General features: G+C 40.6%; 1 protein-coding gene across 1 annotated transcript in view; it reads left to right on the top strand.

The window, feature by feature from the left end:
* Nucleotides 1–22,016, top strand: part of LOC309796620 (phosphatidylinositol-3,5-bisphosphate 3-phosphatase MTMR8-like) — a 218,709-nt gene extending 196,693 nt beyond the window's left edge. Inside the window, exons 14-15 of the mRNA XM_082609862.1 lie at nt 20,497–21,346; nt 21,777–22,016. Coding sequence (XP_082465988.1) covers nt 20,497–21,346; nt 21,777–21,910 — 984 coding nt within the window. The 3' untranslated portion in view covers nt 21,911–22,016. The remainder of the gene's footprint in view (nt 1–20,496; nt 21,347–21,776) is intronic.
* The last annotated feature ends 4,087 nt before the right edge of the window (nt 22,017–26,103 follow it).

Genomic DNA, 26,103 nt, shown 5'->3' with positions numbered 1-26,103 from the left:
TAAGATATGGAAGCCACTTAAATGTCCATCAATAGACAAATAGGTAAAGAAGAGATGGGATATATAAATAATGGAATATTACTCATCCATAAAAAAGAATGAAATATTGCAATTTATGACAATATGGGTGGAGTGAAATAAGTCAGAGAAAGATGAATATTGTATGATTTCACTTATATGTTTTGGAATCTATAAAACAAAACAAATGAACAAACAAACAAACTAAAACAGAAACAGACTCATAGGTATGAAGAATAAATTGGTGGTTGCCAGAGGGAAGGGTTGTTGGGTGATGGGTGGATAGATGAAGGGGATTAAGGGGTACAAACTTCCAGCTATAAAATAAATGTCATGGGGATGTAAAGTACAGTATAGGGAATATAGTTAATAATATTGTAATAACCCTGTCTGGCGACAGATGGTAACTAGACCTATCATGTTGATGAATCACTATGTTGTATACCTGAAACTCATATAATATTTTATGTCAATTATAATTTCTAAAAAAATTAATAACCTTCCAAAACAGAAATCACCAATCTCAGATGGGTTCACTGGTGGATTCTACCAAACACTTAAGGGAAAATAATTATACCAATTACTTATAATTTCTTCCAGAAATTGAAGCAGAGGGAATACTTCTTACCTTACTCTATGAGGCCAGCACTATCCTAATACCAAAGCCAGGCAAAGACTTCATAAGAAAAGTACAGACCAATATCTATCATGAACATAGATGCAAAACCCCTCAACAAAATATTAGCAAATAAAATCAATGTATAAAAAGAATAATACAACATGAACAAGTGGAATGACGACAAGGTTGGTTCAACATTTGAAAATCAATTAATGTAATACATCATAGCAACATACTGAAAAAGAAAAATCACATCATCATATCAATAGATGCAGAAAAAGCCTTTGCAATGTCAAACACTCATTTATGGCAAAAACTCATTAAAATAGGAGTACAGAGGAACGTCCTCAAATTGATAAACAATATCTGTGAAAAATCTGCAGCTAAGATCATACGTAATGGTAAGAACTTCAAAGCATTCCCACGAAGATTGGCAAGAAGGCAAGTATATCTCTTCTCACCACTCCTTTTCTACATCATACTGGAAGTCCTAGCTAATGTAATAAGACAAGAAAAGAAGATAAAAGGTATAAAATTTGGAAGGGAGATATAAAACTGTCTTTGTACTAGATGACATTATTGCATGTAGAAAATCCAAAAGAATGAACAGAACAACTCCTGGAACTAATAAGCAATTATAGCAAGCTTGCAGGACACAAGATTAATATACAAAAGCCAATCATTTGCCTATATACCAGCAATGAATAAGAAGAATTTTGAAATCCAAAACACAATACCTTTTACATTAGCACCCCAAAAATGAAATACATAAGGATAGACTTAACAAAATATGTACAAGACCTACATGAGGAAAACTACAAAACTTTGATGAATGAAATCAATCAAGAATGAAATAAATGGAGAGATAGTTCTTGTTAATGGATAGAAGACACAATATTGTCAAGATGTCAGTTCTTTCCAACTTGATCTATAGATTCAATGCAATCAATCAAAATCTCAGGAAGTTATTTTGTGAATATCAACAAACTGATTATAAAGTCATTATAAATTTCATATAGAGGGGCAAAAGACCCATAATAAGCAACACAATATTGAAGGAGAAGAACAATGGAGAGCAGACACTACTCGACTTCAAGACTTACTATAAATCTACAGTAACCAAGACAGTGTGTTATTGGCAAAGAATAGAGAAATAGATAAATGGAAAGCTCAGAAATAGACCCACATAAATATAGTCAACTGATCTTTAACAAAGTAGCAAAGGCAATACTATGGAGCAAAGATTGTTTTTTCAACAAATGGTGCTGGAACAACTGGACATCCACATGCAAAAAAAAAATGAGTCTAGACACAGACTTTACACTTACACAAAAATTAACTAAATATGGATCACAGACCTACGTGTAAAATGGAAAACTATAAAACTCCTAGAAGATAACCTAGAAGAAAACCTAGATGACCTTGGGTATGGCAATGACTTTTTAGGTACAACACCAAAGGCATGATCCATGAAAGAAATTATTGATAAGCAAGACTTAGTTAAATTTTTTTAAGTCTGATCAGCAAAAGACACTTTTAAGAGAATGAGAAGCCAAAGACTGGGAGAAAATATTCACAAAAGACACATCTGATGAAGGACTTCTATACAAATTACACAAAGAACTCTTAAAACTTAACAATAAGGAAACAAACAACCCAATTAAAAAATGGGACAAATGTCATAACAGACACCTCACCAAAAAAGATATACAGAGAGCAAATATGCATATGAAAAGATGCTTATATCATATTCATCAGGGAAATGCAAAATAAAAAAATGAGATACTACTACACACCTATTAGAATTGCCAAAATCCTGAACACTGAGAATACCAAATGCTGAGAAGGAACTGGAATAATAGGAGCCCTTGTTCATTGCTGGTGGGAATGCAAAATGGTACAGCCACTTTGGAAGACAGTTTGGCTGTTTCTTACAAAGCTAAACATAATTTTACCATACATTCCAGAAACTGCACTCCTTGGGATTTACCCAAAGGAAATGAAAACTTATATCCACACAAAAACTCCCATACAGATGTTTCTAGCAGCATTATAATTGCCAAAACTTGAAAGCCACCAAAATGTCTTTCAGTAGGTGAATTCATAAATAAACTGTGGAACATCCAGACAATGGAAAATAATCCACCACTGAAAATAAATGAGATATTAAGTGTAAAAAGACATGGAAGAACTGTAAAAGCAAAGCAAGAGAACCCTCAATTAAATAGTTGGGAGACAAGAAGGGAGAGCTCTCATGCCCTGTGAGGATATCAGAGCCCAAAAGGAAGAAGAGCACTTTTTTCCTGGCAAGGACTCTGCCAATGAAAAGTGATGAATTATGTTTACTAAAGCCTTCCCAACTTCCTTTTCCCCTCTATAAAAGTGTTCTGGGGCTTCCCTGGTGGCACAGTCGTTGGGAGTCCACCTGCCAATGCAGGGGATGCAGGTTCGTGCCCTGGTCTGGGAGGATCCCACATGACGTGGAGCGGCTGGGCCTGTGGGCCATGGCCACTGGGCCTGTGTGTCCAGAGCCTATGCTCCACGGTGGGAGAGGCCATGATGGTGAGAGGCCCACGTGCTGCAAGGAAAAAAAGAAAGTGTTCTGAAACCAACTTGATTAGACGGTTGGAACTTTCAGGCCAACACCCTGATTACCAAGAAGGAAGAGAAAGGTTCTGGAGGTTGAACTAATCACCAATGACTAAGGATTTAATAAACCATGGCTGTGTAGTGAAGCCACCATTAAAAGCCAAAAGGAGGGGTTTCAGAGAGCTTCCAGGTTGGTGAAGCAGAATGCCTCCATGTGCCACTGTGCTGGGCTCCAAACTCCAAGAGGACTGAAGTTTCTTTGTTCTCAACCTCAGCCTATGAATCTCTTCATCTGGCTGTTTGTTGTGTGGTTTAATATCCTCGATAAAAAGCCACTCATCTGTCATGTGGCTGACAGGGTCTTGGCGCTCCACCCTTGTGTCAGGCCTGAATCTTTGAGTTGGGAGAGCCAAATTCAGGACATTGGACCACCAGAGACCTTCAGGCCCCACATAATATCAATCAGCAAGAGCTCTCCCAGAGATATCTGTCTCAACAATAAGAGCCAGCTCCACCCAATGGCCAGCAAGTTCCAGTGCTGGACACCCCATGACAAACAACTAGCAAGACAGGAACACAACCCCACCCATCAGCAGAGAGGCTGCCTAAAATCATAATAAGTTCACAGACACCCTAAAACACACCACCAGATGTAGTCCTACCAACCAAAAAGACAAGATCCAGCACCGCCCACCAGAACAGAGGCACCAGTCCCCTCCACCAGGAAGCCTGCACAACCCATGGAACCAACATTAACCACTGAGGTCAGAAACCAAAAAGAACAGGAACTATGAACCTGTAACCTGCAAAAAGGAGACACCAAACACAATAAGTTAAGCAAAATGAGAAGACACAGAAATACGCAGGAGATGAAGGAGCAAGGTAAAAACCCACCAAACAAAACAAATGAAGAGGAAATAGGCAGTCTACCTGAAAAATAATTCAGAGTAATGATAGTAAAGATGATCCAAAATCTTGGAAATAGAATGGAGAAAGTACAAGAAATGTTAAACAAGGACATAGAAGAACTGAAGAGCAAACAAACAGTGATGAACAACACAATAAATGAAATTAAAAATAATCTAAAAGGAATCAATAGCAGAATAACTGAGGCAAAAGAACAGATAAGTGACCTGGAAGATAAAATAGTGGAAATAATTACCACAGAGCAGAATAAAGAAAAAAGAATGAAAAGCATTGAGGACAGTCTCAGAGACCTTTGGGACAACATTAAATGCACCAACGTTCGAATTATACGGGTCCCAGAAGAAGAAGGATAAAAAGGGACAGAAAATATTTGGAGAGATTATAGGTGAAGATGTCCCTAATATGGGAAAGGAGATAGTTAATCAAGTCTGGGAAGCAGAGAGAGTCCCATACAGGATAAAGCCAAGGAGAAAAATGCCAAGACACATATTAATAAAACTATCAAAAATTAAATACAAAGAAAAAATATAAAAAAGCAGCAAGGGAAAACAACAAATAACATACAGGGGGATCACCTTAAGGTTAATAGCTGAACTTTCAGCAGAAACTGTGCAAGCCAGAAGGGAGTGTCAGGACATATTTAAAGTGATGAAAGGGAAAAACCTACAAACAAGATAACTCTACTCAGCAAGGATCTCATTCAGATTTAACAGAGAAATTAAAACCTTTACAGACCATCAAAAGTTAAGAGAATTTAGCACCACTGAACCAGCTTTACAATGAATGATAAAACAGAACTTATCCAGGCAGGAGACACAAGAGAAGGAAAAGGTCTAAAAAAACAAACCCAAACCAATTAAGAAAATGGTAATAGGAACATAAATATCAATAATTACCTTAAATGTAAATGGATTAAATGCTCCAACCAAAAGATGTAGACTGGCTGAATGGACACAAAAACAAGACGCATATATATGCTGTCCATAAGAGATCCACATCAGACCTAAGGACATACAGGCTGAAAGTGAGGGGACGGAAAAAGATATTCCATGCAAATGGTAATCAAAAGAAAGCTGCAGTAGCAATTCTCATATCAGATAAAATAGACTTTAAAATAAAAACTGCTACAAGAAACAAAGTAGGACACTACATAATGATTAAGGGATCAATCCAAGAAGAAGATATATCAATAGTAAATATTTATGCACCCAACATAGAAGCACCTCAATACATAAGGCAAATGCTAACAGCCATAAAAAGGGAAATTGACAGTAACACAATCATAGTATGGGACTTTAATGCCCCACTTTTCCCAATAGACAGATCACCCAAAATGAAAATAAATAAGGAATCACAAGCTTTAAATAGCACATTAGACAAGATGTACTTAATTGATATTTATAGGACATTCCATCCAAAAACAACAGAATACACATTTTTCTCAAGTGCTAATGGAACATTCTCCAGGATAGATCATATCTTGGGTCACAAATCAAGCCTTGGTAAGTTTAAGAAAATTTAAATCCTATCAAATATCTTTTCCGAACACAATGCTCTGAGGCTAGATTTCAATGAAAGGAAAAAAACCTGTAAAAAATACAAACACATGGAGGCTAAACAATACACTATGAAATAACCAAGAGATCACTGAAGATATCCAAGAAGAAATCAAAAACTAGCTAGAAACCAATGGCAATGAAAACACGATGACACAAAACCTATGGGATGCAATAAAAGCACCTCTAAAAGGAAAGTTTATAACAACACAATCCTACCTCAAGAGACAAGAAACATCTCAAATAAACAACCTAACCTTACACATAAAGCAATCAAAGAAAGAAGAACAAGCAAAACCCAAAGTTAGCAGAAGGAAAGAAATCATAAAGATCAGATCAGAAATAAATGAAAAAGAAATGAATGAAACAATAGCAGAGAACAATAAAACTAAAAGCTTGTTTTTGAGAAGATAAACAAAATTGATAAACCACTAGCCAGGATCATCAAGAAAAAAAGGGAGAAGACTTAGATCAACAGAATTAGAAATGAAAAAGGAGAAGTAACAACTAACCATGCATAAATACAAAGAAACATGGGGGATTACTACAAGCAACTATATGCCAATAAAATGGAAAAACTGGAAGAAATAGACAAATTTTTAGAAAAGCACAACCTTCTGAGACTGAACCAGGAAGAAATAGAAATATAAACAGACCAATCACAAGCACTGAAACTGAAACTGTGATTAAAACACTTTTCAACAAACAAAAGCCCAGGACCAGATGGGTTCACAGGCGAATTCATTCAAACATTTAGAGAAAAGCTAACACCTATCCTTCTCAAATTCTTCCATAATATAGAAGAGGCAGGAACACTCCCAATCTCATGCTACAAGGTCACCATCACCCTGATACCAAAACCAGACAAAGATGTCACAAAGAAAGAAAAATACAGGCCAATATCATTGATGAACATAGATGCAAAAACCTCAACAAAATACTAACAAACAGAATCCAGCAGCATATTAGAAGGATCATACAGCATGATCAAGTGGGGTTTATCCCAGGAATGCAAGGACTCTTCAATATACACAAATCAATCCATGTGATACAACATACTAACAAATTGAAGGAGAAAAACCATATGATCATCTCAATAGATACAGAAAAAGCTTTTGACAAAATTCAACACCCATTTATGATAAAAACCCTCCAGAAAGTAGGCACAGAGGGAATTTACCTCAACATAATAAGGGCCATATATAACAAGCCCACAGCCAGCATCATTCTCAAAGGTGAAAAACTGAAACCCTTTCCACTAAGATGAGGGACAAGACAAGGTTGCCCACTCTCACCACTATTATTCAACATAGTTTTGGAAGTTTTAGCCACAGCAATCAGGGGAAAAAAAGGAATCCAAATTGGAAAAGAAGAAGTAAAGCTGTCACTGTTTGCAGATGTCATGATGCTATACATAAAGAATCGTAAATACGCTACCAGAAAACTACTGGAGCTGATCAATGAATTTGGTAAAGTAGCACGATACAAAATTAATGCACAGGGGGCTTCCCTGGTGGTGCAGTGGTTGAGAGTCTGCCTGCCGATACAGGAGACACAGGTTCGTGCCCCGGTCCAGGAAGATCCCACATGCCGCGGATCAGCTGGGCCCATGAGCCATGGCTGCTGAGCCTGTGTGTCCGGAGCCTGTGCTCCACAGCGGGAGAGGCCACAACAGTGAGAGGCCCGTGTACCATAAAAAAAAAAAAAAAATGAATGCACAGAAATCTCTTGCATTCCTATAAACTAATGAAAAATCTGAGAGAAAAATTAAGGAAACACTCCCATTTACCTTTGCAACAAAAAGAATAAAATACCTTGGAATAAACCTACCCTGTATATAGAAAAAAGGAGAAAAAAGACCTGTATATAGAAAACTATAAGACACTGATGAAAGAAGTTAGAGATGATACAAAGAGATGGAGAGATATACCATGTTCTTGGATTGGATTAATCAGCATTGTGAAAATGACTATACTAACCAGAGTAATCTACAGTTACAATGCAATCCCTATTAATGTGGCCTCTCCCGTTACAGAGCACAGGCTCCAGACGTGCAGGCTCAGCAGGCATGGCTCACGGGCCCAGCCGCTCCACAACATGTGGGATCTTCCTGGACTGGGGCACGAACCCATGTGCCCTGCATCGGCAGGGGTACTCTCAACCACTGCACCACCAGGGAAGCCCCAAAGCAATCTTGAGAAAGAAAAACGGAGCTGGATGAATCAGGCTCCCTGACTTCAGACTATACTAAAAAGCTATAGCAATCAAGCCAGTATGGTACTGGCACAAAAACAGAAATATAGATCAATGGAAAAGTATAGAAAGCCCAGAGATAAACCCATGCACATATAGTCACCTTAATTTTGATAAAGAAGGCAAGAATATGCAATGGAGAATAGACAGCCTCTTCAATAAGTGGTGCTGGGAAAACTGGACAGCTACATGTAAAAGTATGAAATTAGTACAGTCCCTAACACCATACACAAAAATAAACTCAATATGTATTAAAGACCTAAATGTAAGGCCAGACACTATAAAACTCCTTTTAGAGGAAATCATAGGCATAACACTCTATGACATAAATCACAGCAAGATCCTTTGTGACCCACCTCTTAGAGAAATGGTAATAAAACAAAAATAAACAAATGGGACTTAATGAAAATTAAAAGCTTTTGCACAGCAAAGGAAACCATAAACAAGACCAAAAGATAACTCTCAGAATGGGAGAAAATATTTGCAAATGAAGCAACTGACAAAGGATTAATCTCCAAAACTTACAAGCAGCTCATTCAGCTCAATATCAAAATAGGAAACATCCCAATGCAAAAATGGGCAGAAGACCTAGAAATAGACATTTCTCCAAAGAAGATATACAGATTGCCAACAAACACATGAAAGAATGCTCAGTATCACTAATCATTAGAGAAATGCCAATCGAAACTAAAATGAGGCATCACCTCACAGAGTCAGAATGGCCTTCATCAAAAATCTAGAAACAATAAATGCTGGAGAGGGTGTGGAGAAAAGGGAACCCTAGTGCACTGTTGGTGGGAATGTAAATTGATACAGCCACTATGGAGAATAGTATGGAGGTTCCTTAGAAAACTAAAAATAGAACTACCATAAGACCCAGCAATCCCACTACTGGGCATATACCCTGAGAAAACCATAATTCAAAATGAGACATATACCACAATGTTCATTGCAGCACTATTTACAATAGCCAGGACATGGATGCAACCTAGTTGTCCATCGACAGATGAATGGATAAAGAAGATGTGGCACATATATACAATGGAATATTACTCAGACATAAAAAGATATGAAATTGAGTTGTTTGTAGTGAGGTGGATGGACCTAGGGTCTGTCATACATAGTGAGGTAAGTCAGAAAGAGAAAAACAAATACCGTGTGCTAACACATATATATGGAGTCTAAAAAAAACATTGTTCTGATGAACCTAGGGGCAGGGCAGGAATAAATATGCAGACGTAGAAAATGGTCTTGAGGACACAGGGACGGGGATGGATAAGCTGAAACGAAGTGAGAGAGTACCATTGACATATATACACTACCAAATGTAAAATAGATAGCTAGTGGGAAGCAGCTACATAGCACAGGGAGATCAGCTCGGTGCTTTGTGACCACCTAGAGGGGTGGGATAGGGAGGGTGGGAGGGAGACGCAAGAAGGAGGTGATATGGGGATATACGTCTACATATATCTGGTTCACTTTGTTATACAGCAGAAACAAATACAACATTGTAAAGCAATTATACTCCAATAAAGATTTTTTTTTAAAGTGTGCCTCTTTCCTTGCTGTGGGGGGACTTGTATATGTCTCACCATGATAACAGACCCCAAATTACAATTCTCTGCTGATCTTGAAGAAAGCCATTTTTTCTGGAGAAATATTTGGTAGTCTATTTGTTTTAGGTCAACACAAACTTAAATGCATATTACTAAGTGTAAGAAGCCAATCTGAAAAGGCTACATATTGTATGACTCTAACTATAAGACATTCTTGAAAAGGCAAAGCCTTGGAGACAATAAAAAGGTCAGCGTTGCCTGAGCTTGGATGAGGATGGGATGAATAGGTGGAGCACAGAGTAATTATTAGGCAATGAAAATATTCTGTATGATGGATACATATCATTATACATTTTTCCAAACCCATAGAATGTACAACACCAAGCAGCATGAACCCTAATGCAAACTATGGACTTAGGGTGATTACAATGTGTCAATGTAGGTTCATGAATTGTTAATAGCCCACTCTGGTGGGGGATGTTGATAAAGGGGAAGGCTATTTGTGCATAAGGATGGGGCATATGGGAAATCTATGTTCCTCCTCTCAATTTTGCTGTGAACATAAAACAATACATAAAACAGAACATAAAACAAAAAAAATAATGTTTTTAATGTGAGTAAAATGATAAATATATATCCACAATAAAATAATTGATTAATTGTAAAAGGGAATGCTATGAACAGCTTCACACTTATAAATATGACAATTTAGAGAAAATTGACCTTCAAAACCCACAAACTACTAAAACTTTAATAAAGATGAAATATCTGATATGAATAGTTCTATACCCATTAAATAACTGCAATTCTTTATGTAAAAACTCCCCTCCCCCCATAATCTCAAGGCCCAGATGGTTTCACTGGAGAATTCTACCAAACATTTAAAGAATTAACACCAATCTTATGGATTTACACAATCTCTTCCAGAAACAGAAGAAAAGAGTAGACTTCTAAACTCATTTTGGGAGGTCAGTATTACCCTGATACCAAAATCAAAGAGAGAAGAAAAAAAAAAAGAAATCTACACACCAATATTTCTCATCAACTTAAACATAAAATTTCTTGCCAAAACATTAGCGAACCTAATTCCACAATGCATTAAAAAATTATACACCATTACCACGTGGAATTTGTTCCAAGGATGAACGGCTGATTCAACATTTCAAAATCAATGAGCATAATCCACCATAGGAACAGGTTAAAGAAGAAAACTTACATGACCACATCTATTGATGCAGTAAAAGCATTTAACAAAATCCAACATCCATTCCTGATATAGACTCTCAGTGAAATATGAATAGAGGGGAATTTCGTGAACCTAGATTTTTGTCTATAAAACAACGGGCATCTATAAAAAAAAAAACTACAATTAACATCATACCTAATGATGAAAGACTAAATGCTTCCCCTCAAGACTGGAAAAAAGCAAAGACGTCCACTCTCACCACTCTTATTCAATATATTTCTGGAAGTTCTAGCCACTGCAAAAGGCAAGGAAAGGAAATAGGCATTCAGATTGGAAAAGAAGAAATAAAGCTGTCCCTATTTGCAGATGACATGATTGACTACATAGAAATTCCCAAGGAATATACAAAAACAAAAACACTGGAACTAGTGAAGTCAGCACTGTGGCAAGATATAAAATCAATATACACACACAAAAAAAATCAAATTTCTACATGAACACATGGAAACTGAAATCAAAACCCAATGTAATTTATAATTTATCCAAATAAATTCACATACGTAGGTATACACTTAACAAAATATGTACATGATACATATGCTGAAAACTACAAAATGTGATGAAAGAAATTAAGGACTTAAATAAATGTAAAAACATACCATGTTCAGAGAAAAACAAATATCATATGATATCACTTATATGTGGAATCTAAAAAAAGGGTACAAGTGAATTTATCTACAAAATAGAAATAGAGTTACAGATGTAGAAAACAAACTTTTGGTTACCAGGGAGGAAAGTGGGGGGAGATGAGGGATAAATTGGGAGATTGGGATTGGCATATATATACTACTATATATAAAATAGATAACTAATAATAACCTACTGTATAGCACAGGGAACTCTACTCAAGACTCTGTAATGGCCTATATGGGAAAAGAATCTTAAAAAGAGTGGATATATGTATATGTATAACTGATTCACTTTGCTGTACAGCAAAAACTAATACAACATTGTAAATCGACTATACTCCAATAACAATTAAAAAAAAAATACCATGTTCATGGGTTCAACACAGTAAAGCAGTCAATTCTCCTGAAATTGTTATATAGACTTAACACAGTTTCTACCAAAATCTCAAGTTTTTTTTTTTTTTAGACATAGGCAAGCTTATTCTAAAAGTATATTAAAAGCCACAGGCCCTAGTATAGCTAAAGGAATCTGACACAGAAGAGTAAAATGGGAGTAATCACTTTAGGGTTAGGGTTAGGGTAATCACTTTACTCAATAAGGCCTATGATATTACTAGAGTGATAAAGACCTGTGCACAGATGTTCATAGAAGCCTTATTCTTAATAGCCAAATACTACATACAATCCAGATGTCCTTCACTGGGTCAATGGTTAAAAAAATCACGGTACATACATACCACCAAAACAAAACCTTGATACAGGCAACAACTTGGATGAGTCCCAAGGGCATGCTGGATGAAAAAAAGCTACTTTCAAAAGGTATGGTTTCGGGACTTCCCTAGTGACGCAGTGGTTAAGAATCCACCTGCCAATGCAGGGGACACACGTTCGATCCCTGGTCCTGGAAGAGCCCACATGCTGCAGAGCAGCTAAGCCTATGCACCTCAACTACTGATCCTGTTCTCTAGAGCCCGTGAGCCACAGCTACCAAGCTCATGCACCACAACTACTGAAGCTTGCGCCTAGAGCCTGTGCTCTGCAATGAGAGATGCCACCACAATGAGAAGCCCGCGCACCACAATGAAGGGTAGCCCCAGCTCACTTCAACTAGAGAAAGCCTGCGTGCAGCAACGAAAAATAAATATTTTTTTAAAGTCAAATAGAGACATGGAAAATATTTTTTAAGAAATGTATGGTTTCATTTATATAATTTTGAAATGCCAAAATTATAGAAATGGAAAAGAGATTAGATGTTGCCAAGGGTTAGGGACCAAGGAGGGAGAGTGGGAAAGGAGTGGATATGGCTATAAAAAGGAAATCTGAGGTATCCTTATTGTGATAGAACTATTCTGTATATTGTCTGTGGTGGTATATGCAAGAGCCTACTATGTGATAAAATTGTACAGAAGCACACACACACACACACACACACACACACATGACTACAGGTAAACTTTGGGAAATCTGAATAAGATAGGTGGATTGTATCAATGTCACTATCTTACTTGTGGCACTGCATTGTCTTGCAAAATTCTACTACTGGAGGAAATAGTAAAGTCTACAGGGGATCTCTGTATTTTTTTTTTTTTTTTTTTGGTTTTCAAAAGCAATAAGCTTTATTCAACAGCCACTGGAGTATATTATTTCACAGAATCAATGTCATAGCTTCTCTCAGCCTCCTCAATAGTGTACACGTTCCCACCATGTTCTAACTGACAAAAAATTAAAAAGCAAAGAGGATGACTTCCTTTGTGGGGATAAAACAGAAATTTAAGTGAACCTTTTAAAAATACCATCAATATTTATTTTTCTTGTAGAATTATATGTCATTTAAGTGGATACTTAAAGAGTTCTTTTGCACAATTGATTTTTGAAAGCTTTGAAATTGAGTAATTTGCCATTTCTTAGTGCTCTCTGAGTAAATACATGTATATTTTTTCTGAGTTTTCACAGCTGCTAGAAACACCAGAAAGTGTATTTCTAACCAGATGACAGAGAGAGAGAGAGAGAGAGAGAGAGAGAGAGAGAGAGAGAGAGATGTGTATGGTGTAGGGAAAATGGATGTGGAAAGTGGGTGATGTTAATTTTAATTTTGTTAGTTGAAAATATTCCCCAATATCTGTATTATTTTTACAACTGTATGTTAATATACAATTATCTCCAAAATTTTCCATTAAAAATCCTACTAATCTTTTTTTTCAAGAATAATACTGCATCATAATAGCTTGTTTATTGGCTGCTAATCAGGTTTGCATGAAACCTCATAATAAACAGCTACAGGCCACTGGCTCAAACTGAGGTGAAGGAGATATGCTTTTTGATGTTTCTGATAGTGAGAGTCATTGATCACGCTGAGACACACTTGACACTTTCCTAAGAAGTCATCTGACTTCCTGTGAATTCCCTGGTGCTGTTAATGTGTAAGCAGTCTTCATGACCACTTCATGAGTGTGGTAGACAATACTTGGGAAGTGACTGGATAGATACCAGCTTGAAATAAATAGTTGAAGGAGCTGAGCTGTTTTCACTGAGATAAGGTGACATGAAGGATAAGATACCTGGGTTCAGATCCCTAGAGGGCTGTTTTGGGGCAAAGAAAGTAACTGTGTTCTCTGAGGTCCTAAGGGTAAATGAAGATCGGATCAGCAGTTGACCTCAGGGATGCTTTATAGATGCAGATATAGGCTCAGCAGAAAGAAGGACTAACTGAGCTGTCCAATAATGAGATGTGTTACTTCTGGCTGTAGAGAGTGTCCTATTATTGGAAGCATTTAAGCAGAAGTCATTGAACATCTCTCAGAAATGTAGAAATTTCCTTTCAATGTGCAGATTCTAACACCAAAGTAATCATGTGAAACAGGGCTGCCAGTGCTTTATCCCAACACATATCTCATTCCCTCACTGGCTTTTCTTTTTTCCTGACTGGAACCTTCTCTTCCTTGATGACTGGAAGGGAAAGAAAGGGACTCTGAGGTCTTGGGATCAATGTTCTATATAGACTGGAATATCTTTGCAGGAAAATTCAAGTTACTATTGGTTTTGGTGGATGTAGGGACATAGAACCCTGCAGTAACCTCCCAGACTAATCTGGGAGATTGACAAGGACACAAGATAACCACAGGCAGCTTTTAGTTCTGGCATTTTTGCATTATGAGAAATACAATTGTTTTCATGTCTGTTTTTCCTAATAAACTCTAAACTCTTTCAGGGATACTATATTTTACATTTCTTTGTGTTCTTCCTGCATTTAGAACCTTACACATAGTGGCTTCTTGATAGTTTCTCCATAAAGTGTTTCTCAGACATGATCAGATGGTTTGTGATGTAGTTTGTATACCAAATGCTAGGCTGGCATTTCCTCCCAGAGGGAAGAAAGCACTGGTTTCCACTTTCTTTTGGGTGACATCTAAAGTAGATAATGTGACTATTTCTAAAGGTAGCTCCCTACCACTTCCTTCATTTCATGGCAACCAGGGAGCTAAAACAATACATTTAAGACCTGAGCTATTGACAAAGTTCCTAGTGCTGGACACATGAATCTGGTTTGATGCCTTAGGTGTGAGAAGAGTGGAGAGGCTGTGGGTATTTTCTTCAAGCTAAGCCTGGTAGGTTGGTGGACTGGGGAGGCATTTATAAATGATCAGGCCTTCTAAATGTTAGAAAACCTTGTTGATATATGTACCAGTATGGAGGTCTTTGCTTCCCACCATCCTCCTCACTCTTGGGAGTGGGGGCATTGGGGTGGGGGAAGGAGAGAGCAATGTGTTGCTGGTCCTTCAAAAAAGGAAAAAGGAAATCCAGAGTGGCTAAGTTAGGGAGAGAAAAAGAAGAGGCCTGGGCCGGAGGAAGGTGTGCTAAGGGAGACCAGGCCTTCTCAGGCCCCTTGGTGAAAGGATGAGAACACTCACAGCACAGGAGTCTGGCCTTGTAGCCCATATGAATGGTGGGGAGGGGTACCCTAGGACACACTAGGAGCCTGAGTCCTGGCCCAGCCAGACACCTGCCTGTCAGTCCTTCCAGGACTTCCCCGAGGATGGCCCTCCTCTCACTGGGATCTCTCCCAGTATGGCATTAGTAAGATAATACGGCCCTGGGAGGGAGGGTGGAGGGTAACCTAAAATTAGCCCTCTGGACCTGTTCAGCCAGCCCTTTAGGCTGTGTTGTTAACAGTGGAAACTGAGGGCCCTGCCTGCACCAGCCCCCGGGGCAGTAGGAGGCTCCTCTTGGAGGGGCCACCAGGGCCCAGTGCTTCGCAGAGGGGTAGGGGCAGCCCGGTGAGTACCTGGAGCCTAGGACGCGATGATGCTGTCAGGGACGAGTGAACCCTAAGCGCTGCCATCCAGACGACCTCTGATCACCACCTTGGTAGTCTGATTCCACTGGATCTGGTTTCTGGGGGTGCTTGGGAGGTTAGTGGGGAAACCTTCCCGCAGAGGGAAGGATGGTTTCCTGCCGCATCTGTCCCAGGAAACTGTGTCTGCCTAGGCTCTGGGGTACAAATGGGCCTACGTCTTGAGGGAAACTGCTGCAGTTATGCAATACAGGGAAGGTGAAGTTTTGTCTTTGTGTCCCTGTGTAGTATTTGTGATTCTGTGTGTGGATGCAGCAGGGTGGGCTCAGGGCAGAAAGGCAGAGCTCCTCAGTGTGTATGTGTGTGTGGGGGGAAGATGAGTACTAAAAATAGTCTACTAATGCCTGGCATACTATTCTAGGGCCCACTGAAACCAGCCACTCTCCCATAGGAGCTCTTAACCTAGATTCACAGACACCCCCCCCCCACCCAAGAGGGCCTAAGATAGAATTCAAAGTGTCCAAAAATACAGATGGGGCAAGCAATCACCTTTATATCCCCCTAATCTCTAACTGAAATTTACCATTTACTTCAAGGATGAATGCAGGCAGCAAATGGCAACAGTATTACTAGTTCCTGTAACTTGGTCACCAGAAGAAATCATAGATATTCCCTATCATATTACAGTTGTGGCAGAAATCTGGAAATGTCATTTATGCTCATAATCACTTAGAACTTATTAGTAGATCTTGTTATTTAACGTGTTAGTAAAGAACTTCTATTACTATATCATGCAGTTTTAAAAATATTTTGATAGCTGTATTTCAATATAATTGGTTTCCTTTAATTCTATATATTTTATGTATTAAAAATCATTCTGAGAGGGGACCAGAGACTTAGCCAGATTGTCACAGGGGCCAATGCCACCAAAAAAGGGTTTAAAACCCCTGCATTTTGGGGATCAGGACGAGGATCCTTGCACAGAATGGTCACACATAGAAACTCTTTGATTAATAAACCAGAGTACGGTGAGATTAGACAAAAGATGAGTTCAGTTTTTTATCCTATCTAATGAGATGAGGCACAATTCACTCAAGTGTCCAAGGTAGCTGGGGTCATGCCTTGTTCTCCCTCTGGAGGCTCATTATATGGGCCCTGATGTGGGCTCATAGTATGACCTTGGTGAGAGCTTCAGCATTTCCCTTCACACTCCCTTTCCTCTTCATTTCTCTGAACACCACTCCCCCAAATAAAATAGTAAGGAGAGAATCCCTACTGGTTGTCAGAAGAAATGATTTGTAAAGCAACCTTCTATGATTGAGATCCTGGAATCCAGTATGACCCTCAAACATGAGGATCCTGAGAGCTACAATATGACTGCTTGAGGCAAGGGGGAGAGGCATGTGTTTATTTTCCAGGTGGCAGTAGAAAGAACAGGATGGGGAATAAGGAAACCTGGATTCTATTTCTGGCCCTGCTATTACCCTGATATAAGGCACCTGGAAAATCCCTTACCCTATCGGACTTCAGTTTCCTCATCCACAAAATGGGAATAATATTACCTATTCCACTACGTGAAATAGCTCTGAAAAGCACACGATTATAGATGTGTTCTGAGTTCTTGCTAATGAGACAACTGTCAATAACAGCCATGTGACCTTAGGAAAAAGTCTCTGCTCTCCTCTAAGCCTTGGTTTTCCCATCTCTAAATTGAGGAAATTAAAGTAAATAATTTATTATGTGCATTCCATCTCTGAAGTTGTAGAGCTTTAACCTCAGGAGGGAGCAACAGCCATAGAAATTAGAGACCTAAGTAATAATAAAAATCATAGTGAAAATAGTTACTGAGTACTACATACAGGTGGTATTCTAAACATTTAAGATGTATTGATATTAACTCATTTAATCCTAACAATAACCCTCTGAGGCAGATACTACTATCATACTATCTTTACAGATGAAGAAATAGGCACAGAGAGATTAAGTGATCTGCCCTAGATCACACAACTACTAATTGGTAGAGCTGAGATTGAAGCAGAATCCTAGACCGTGTTTTACCACTTCCATATATGCCTTCCCAATCTGCACTGGGGTCAAAACAGACCTATGTAGAAGGAGTTACGATATAGTGTGATGACTGCTATAGTACTATTAAGAGCAAAGACTCAAGGAACTAACCCATTAGAAGGAGTTACATGTGACAGAAGGAAGCATGATATATATCAACAGCCATCATTTCTCTTCCCTTATCAATGGATCTTGGGGTATAAGTAGAGGAGTGGTAGGAAATGAGGCTGGAGATATTGGCCAAGGTTTTCTCATGAAGGGCCTGTGAGCCTGGCAAGGCATCTGGGCTATACTCTGAAAGAAAGGGGAGTGATTAAAGGATTTAAAATAGAAGACTGGCACAGAGAGGATTTGTACTTTTAAATGATCACTTTAGCCAAAATGTGGAGAAATTATTGAAAAGATAAACTAACTAGGAGACTACTACAACAGTTGATGCAAAAGATGATGGGGGTCTGGATAAAGCACTAGTGATCGGGTTGGCTATAGAGGCCTCTAGGAAGTAAAATCCTAGATTTGATGACCAATTAGATGCGAGTGGAACAATGAGATAAGAGGCCTGACATTAGTCTCGGGTGTTTGGTTTGGTTGACCAGTTGGATGATGAGGAACTGAGATGTGGATCTAGTTTGGTGATGGTGATAGTAGTAGTGGTGGTGTGATACTGCTGACTTTGAAGTACTTGAAAGAACTCAGTGAATACATACCTTTTGCTGAAGAGAGAGCTGGGGGACTTGGAGTGGTAGGCTTGAAATCATCCTGATAAAGGTGAGAGCTACAGCTCTAGGAAAAGGAGAGAACAAGGGGAACAAAACTATTTCAGGGGAGAAAAATCAGAAGAGTGTGCTGGCCAGGAAGCCAAGGGAAGACTACATAGGAGGAAGTGGTCAGTGGAGACAGATGTCCCAGAAAAGTCAGAAAAGGAAAGAGCTGAGAAACAGCCAGTAGATTTAACCACGAGGATGACTTTTAAAGAAATATCTCAGTGTGTGATTGAGGGTGGGTGGAGACAGACTGCAGAGGGTGGAATTGTAGGTGAGGAAATGGATGGCAGACACCTCTTTGGAGATGTTTGGTGAAAAAGAGAGAGAAGAAAAGAAAAGTAGCTAGAGTAGGACAAAGGACCATAGAAGTGTTTTGTTTCCAAAGATGATTGAGGGGGAGGAGCCAGTGGAGAGGTTGAAGGCACAGAGGAAGGTCACCTTTGAATATCTAGTATATGGTAGCTTTCTTTCTCTTAACAGCCCCATGAGGCAGGGACTATCATTTCTATCTTATAAATGAGGAAACTGAATCCCAAAGAAGGGAAGAGACTTTCCCAAAGCTTACTCAGATAGGAAATGGGGGTGCTGAGTTGCAAACTTAGGTCTGCCTCATTTCTAAAATTATCTTCTTATAATTACACCCGAAAAGTGAATAAATAAAAGACCATATATGGAGTTGATGCTGACTTGTGGCAGGGGGGCTAAAGTTGAGGGAGACCCCACCCACCCACCTCACAGTTTATTCTATGGGTGTGTATTTGAGGTCCCAGGCTAACAAAGAGGGGTGGAGGTGGGCAGTGAATAAAAGGAGGTGTGAGCCCAGGGCTGCAGGGTATGGGAGAAGAGGGAGACTCAACCTCTGAAAACCCTACCAGCTTACCCTGATGACATTACCAACTGAGAGGGGTGACTTTGATTTTGGAGCACTAGGAACAGGACTAGAAATGCCAAGGGTTTAGGTTGAGTCAGTCACTGGGCCATGGGTGATTTTGTAGGGCCTGGGGATAATGAGGAGAGAAGAGTTGAGGGTTGAGGCAAGGCTCCAGGCTGGGTGGAACAGAGAGGACGGGAAAAGGCTTGACTCAGAGAGATTGGGAAGCCATCGTTCCCAAAAAGATGCTGGCAATCAAAGGGACTCCTGGATTGAAATGGTCCTGGTGGAAAAACTAGTTGTCGACAGAGAGGAGGACTTGTCCTGGAAACTTCAACTATTTCCTACTATCTCTTTGACTATGTTTTACTTGAATTCACCTTTTACTTTTACTTGTAATGTCACCTCTTTCAGTGAATGCCATTCAACATCCATTTCCTGAGCAACCCTGTTGCCTGAAGTCTGAGGGGCCTGAGTCTGAGGGGAGGTCACATATGTGGGGCTGTGAAGAGGCTGAATCTCATCTAAAAGGTTGAGAGGTAGAGTTGAGGGCCTGCCCCATGAGACTGATGTCAGAATGCTCAGGGATTACAGCTTGACACCACAAAACACCATTCTGTTGGCTTATCAACTACCAGACCAGAACCACCTCACTAGTCCACACATTCTGAACCCAGGAAGATGTATCTACCAACACCCCAGCCATGATGTAGGCTCTACAGGGAGTGGAGGAATAATAAGATGGAGACAGGAGTCCTCACCCTGGAGTTTACACACTGATGAACCACGGATAAGTGGAAATGTGATGTGAAAGTTCATAGCTAAAGACTAGTTGTAATCCTTTGGAATCCCTGAGCAGAGGAGGAGGAGATTAGGGAAGGTTTCCCAGAAGTAGGAGTTTAAAGGGAAGGCAGAAGAGCATATGCAAAGGCACCAGGCTGTGAAATGGCCTGATCTATTTTGGCAGCCATCTCTGGGGTCTGAAATAAGATGGAGTAGGAGTTAGAAGCAAGGGACGCATGAGTGAAGAGCCTGATGGTGAAAGATGGGGGGCAAGCATCCAGGCTTTTGATGGGAGCCCTCAGTCTCTCCTGTTTCTATCATCCACAGATCTGGCATATCCTCCTGCTCATAATGAGAATAGTTCTGCTCCAATCAGCCAAGGTGAACCTCATGGACATCACCAAAATCTTCTCCCTCCTGCAGCCCGATAAAGAGGAGGAGGACACCGACACGGGGGAGAAGCAGGCTCTCAATCAAGCAGTGTACAACAATGACTCTTATACCTTGGACCAGCTTTTGCGCCAGGAGCGTTATAAACGATTCATCAACAGTAGAAGTGGCTGGGGCGTCCCTGGGACACCCTTGCGCTTGGCTGCTTCTTATGGCCACCTTAGCTGTTTGCAGGTCCTCCTGGCACATGGTGCTGATGTTGACAGCTTGGACGTCAAGGCACAGACACCACTTTTTACCGCCGTCAGTCATGGCCATCTGGACTGTGTGCGTGTGCTTTTGGAAGCTGGTGCTTGTCCTGGTGGTAGCATCTACAACAACTGCTCTCCTGTGCTCACAGCTGCCCGTGACGGTGCTGTTGCCATCCTGAAGGAGCTCCTGGGTCATGGTGCAGAGGCCAACGTCAAGGCAAAACTACCAGTCTGGGCATCGAACATAGCTTCATGTTCTGGACCCCTCTATTTGGCTGCAGTCTACGGTCACCTTGATTGTTTCCGCCTGCTTTTGCTCCATGGGGCAGACCCTGACTACAACTGTACTGACCAGAACCTGCTGACTCGAGTCCCACAGCCCCGCACCCTCCTCGAAATCTGCCTGCACCATAATTGTGAGCCAGAGTACATCCGGCTGTTAATTGATTTTGGTGCTAACATCTACCTTCCATCTCTCTCCCTGGACCTGAACTCACAATATGATAAAGGCACTGCATTGCTGCTACAGGCCCGAGGTGAGTGTCAGGCAGCCCAGCTCTAATAGGCCTCCTGGCTTGGAGGGCCGAGGGCCCCAAATCACCCCCCAAGCTAATCCTTCTGGGATGAGTTGAAGAAAACACCATCTTCTTCCCTCTCCTGGGGCCCCAGTGGAGAAGAGGTTACAGATTCCTTTTTAGGGAAGGGATCACTAAGATGAGGTAGGGGATAACACTAGCCCAGTTTCTTCTTCTGGCATTGCCCATGACTGTTTTGTGGCCTTGAACATGCCCTCTCTAGGCCTCAGTGTGTCCCCATTGGTACCATGCATTGAGGGCAGGGAGGGGACATTTCTTAGAAGGGAGAGAGCAATTAGGGCTGCAGTAGCCAGGGCAGGATGGATGTAAGCTTGGGTGGGAGAACTACACTGAGAATTGCTTCTCATGACCTGTTTTTTCCTTCCCGTAGCCACTCCACGGTCACTACTATCACAGGCTCGTTTAGTTATCCGCAGAGCCCTGCGCCATGCCAGCCAGCCACAAGCCATCGACCAGCTGGATATTCCCCCTGTGTTGATTAGCTATCTTAAACACCAACTGTAACCTTGCAGCCTGCCCAGAAACACACAATGCCTCCAAAAAACCACCTGGGGACCCAGGTAACTTGAGGATACTACAGCTCTACCCACTTGCCTGAAGCTGCTCTCCTGTATTATCCTCCACAATAAAATCCTCAACAAAATAAATCCTGGGGGCTGTTGTGTTGGTGTGTGTGTGGGGTGGGGGAGTTCACTGGGGGAAAGGGTCTGGTTGGCCATGGGGAAGGATTAGAGTGATCTGGCATTCAACAGGCATAGGAGCCTAGCCACTGAAAGAGAAAACTAACCCAATGGCCTATATATCCCCACCAAGATCCTTGAGAGAATTTGGAGCTGTAATGTCCTAGAAGCAAGGTCCTGAAGAATTCAGGTAGGTTTAAGGGTAGCATCATCTTGCTCAGCCCTGTATCTCCATTGAATCTCTGGCTGCTAATTGTTAACGAACCAAACTTGGGTCCACAGCCAATCTACTGACACCGGGTTGTGGTGAAGTAAAGGGGCTTCACCCTTTTCAGGGGCTGTTGCCCAATACCCTATTTGAGTCAAGTGACCAAGGAGTCTCCCATTCACTCACCTTGAATCATAGGCTGCAATTACACTAGTCTATTTTATAGTCAAGATCTAACTAGGAAAACAAACTACCAAATATTTGTCACAATGAATTTAACACAGAGAAGAAATTGGTTACATAGGTGATAGGCAGAGAATCTAAGAAGTACAGGAAGTTAACCCAGAGTTTAGTGACAGCAGGAGGCCAACATCACCCTTAGGTTGGAGGGGTGAGGGAGGAGGTATGTCCAGACTCTAGGGACAGGGTTCACCTGATAGAAAGTAGAATCACAGGCTTATCATGGGTATCCAAACAAGAGAAAAGGAATAAATACCCTCTCCTTTCCCTCATTCTTGTCCTTCAATCTGCTTTCAACGTCTGTCTCACTGAGGGAAACTAGAAGTCAACAAATATGAGAGCCTGGGAAACACAGCCTGCAGTGGTTAGTCGTCCTAACTGGTCCAGGCCACCAGGGCCTGGACCAGCACAGATAACCACCCGAATCCAGATCCAGGCACCTTCAATTTTGCTAAATCTTCATCTTTCCACAGTACCTTCTTTTATATCTCCTGCACCACTATGGGTGAGGATGTGTATGAGCAGTGAAAAAGACACAAGGTTAAGGGGTACAGGATGCGAGCCCAGATAATCTGTATATGGGGAGTACTTTAGATGTTTGGAGCTTTTTCTGGGAGCTGCCTTGACAGACCCACCCCCCATGTCCCTACATAATTATCTCCCATCATGCAGGAAGAGAGGCAGGGAATGGGATCTTGAACTGACTTGCCTCTCCCCATTCTTACCTCTCCCACTCTCCCTAGCTCCTAGTGCCTAAGAGGCTTTAGGAAGGAAGGCAAGAATACTGGACATCTATCCCCATGGTCCAGCCCCACTCAGCTTCCAGACTTTCAAATGCATAAAGCATTTTGGAGAGCAGTGCAACTGTTTATCTCCAAGGGGCAAGAGAACTGAAGGACTGGACTATAAACACAGACTTTAGGGCAGTGAGCTGCAGGTCTCTTCTACCTTTCTTTCAATCTGGGTTCCTGAAGCGTGAGTTATCTGGGACTGCACTCCTCACTCTACTCCCCATCCCCTTAGTCAGGGCTTAGGAGATTAGGAATCAAGCTCAGCAGCTCCATCTACTTTAGGACCCCAGGAAAGTACACCCTTCAAATGGGGCCTAGCCAGGGTGGCCTCCCTTGTGCCATCTGAAACACCGATTCTCTGGTTGACCCTTGAAAGCACGTAGATACTCTGGGCATATCAAAATAATTGCATTTGATGAGGATGTAGGAGTATACCAAATTCTAGGCAGAGAGGAAGAGCTGCAACTCTTTGCCCCATTTCCCAGATGAGCAGACTGAGAAACTTTCAAAGTTAAGTGCCCATGTTATTAGCAGCTGAGCTCTCCAGACCTCTCTGAGCTGTTGTTCTTCCAGTTGCCTGTGCTGCTGTGGGCAGAAACAACTTTAAGGCCTGCTGCCTTGGTTTCTTCCCCATCCAGACAACAGGTCTGGAGTGAAAATGGATCATCTCAAATTCTGATGATGAATCTTCTGAGGCAAATTTCCCTAGGAGGTGCGAGGAGGAGGTTCCTGGAATGAAATGTCACCCTTGGCCTTTAGTCTCTTGTTGGCATTGCCCCCAGATAATATCCTAGCCTCCCCCCACCCTCCATTACAACCACCAGTTTCCAGGTAATTTGTTTTCCCAGTTAGATCTTGACTATAAACTGAACAAGTGGAAAAACAGCTTCCAAGAAAGCTGAATCTTAACCCTTCTCTCCCACTCTCCCTGTCTCCTCCTAACTTCCCTTTTTTCCTTCTTTCTTCTCTCCCTCTCTCCTTCCCTCCCTCCCTTGCTGGAATTGCCATTAGCCTAGGGCTGGCTCTGCTCTGCACATGCCACAGACCAGTCTGCATTCTTTCCTGCAATGGGAAAATTCTTTCGCTTTATTCGGAAAGGTGGCCCACAAAGACAAGATCCAAAGTGCAAATGGTCCACTGTACTGCCGAAACCACAGAGCTCTCCTTCAGCTGCTAACTTGAGGGAAAGGATAACGGAAGAGGTAGTGTTTGATCTTGGCCTTGAAGGGTGTAAAGTGTTTTAATTAGTAGAGAGGAAAGAAAAGGTATTAGTGGAGGGAACTCAGTGAGCAAAGACATAGAAGTGGGAAAAAGCAGGGCAGTTTGGGTAACCAATTTAGTCTGGTTCGAGTTCAATGTGTTTCAACAAGAGCTAGGCTGGGGACTAGACTGGAGAGGGCCCTGAATATCCTGGTCTTTCGAACTTGAAGATTTCAGTCCATAGAATGGGGCATGCATAGTCATAGGAATGACTTACTGACTGTATAGAGAACATGTTCCCTGATTTCCCAGGGCAAATCTGGCATAATTACATTTTTTACTGAAATATAACTGACATACAACATTATATTAATTTCAAGTGTACAACGTAAGAATTCAATGTTTGTGTATATTGTGAAATAATCACCACAACAAATCTAGTTAACATCTGTCACCACACACTTACAATTTTTTCTTGTGATGAGAACTTTTAAGATCTATTCTCTTAGCAACTTTCAGATAGGCAATACAGTATTATTAACTATATTCACCATATTGTACATTACAGCCCCATGACTTACTTATTTCATAACTGAAAGTTTGTCCCTTTTGACACCCTTCACCCATTTTGTCCACCCCCAACCCCTGCCTCTGGCAACCACCAATCTGTTCTCTGTGTGTATAAGCTCGCTTCTTTTTTTAATTTTAGATTCTACATATAAGTGAAATCATATAGTATTTGTCTTCCTCTGAATTATTCACTTAGGAAAATGCCCTCCAGGTCAATCCATATTGTTGCAAATGACAAGATTTCATTATTTTCTATGGCAAAATAATATTCCAGTGTCTGTGTGTGCGCACGCACATCACATTTTCTTTACCCATTCATCCATTCTTGAACACTTGGGTTGCTTCCATGTTTTGGCTATTGTAAATAATGCTGCAGTGAACATGGGGGTGCACATATCTAGTGTCTTTGTTTTCTTTGGATAAGTACACATAAGCGGGATTGCTTGATCATATGGTAGTTCTATTTTTAATTTTGAGGCACCTCCATACTTTTATACATAGTGACTGCATCAATTTACATTCCCATGAGCTGTTCACAAGGGTTCCATTTGTTCCACATCCTTGCCAGCATTTGATATTTCTTATCTTTTTGATAACAGTCATTTTAACAGGGGTGAGGTCATATCTCATTTTGGTTTTAATTTGCATTTCCCTGATGATTAGTGATATTGAACACCTTTCCATGTCCCTGTTGCACATCTGTATCTTCTTTGAAAAAATGTCTATTCAGGTCCTCTACCTATTTTTTAATCAGGTTGTTTGTTTTTTTGATGTTGAGTTGTATGAGTTCTTTTGATATTTTATATTAACCCCTTATAAGATATATTGCTTGCAAGTATCTTTTCCCATTTGGTAGGTTGCTTTTTCATTTTGTTGATAGTTTCCTTTGCTGTGCAGAAGCTTTTTAGTTTGATGTAATCCCACTTGTTTATTTTTGCTTTTGTTGCCTTTGCTTTTGGTGTCAAATCCAAAAAATCACTGCCAAGACTGATGTCAAGGAGCTTACCA

This window comes from Mesoplodon mirus, assembly GCF_964341445.2.
Source record: "Mesoplodon mirus genome assembly, chromosome: X".
Taxonomy (NCBI): domain Eukaryota; kingdom Metazoa; phylum Chordata; class Mammalia; order Artiodactyla; family Ziphiidae; genus Mesoplodon; species Mesoplodon mirus.
This window is presented reverse-complemented; position numbering and strand designations above follow the sequence as displayed.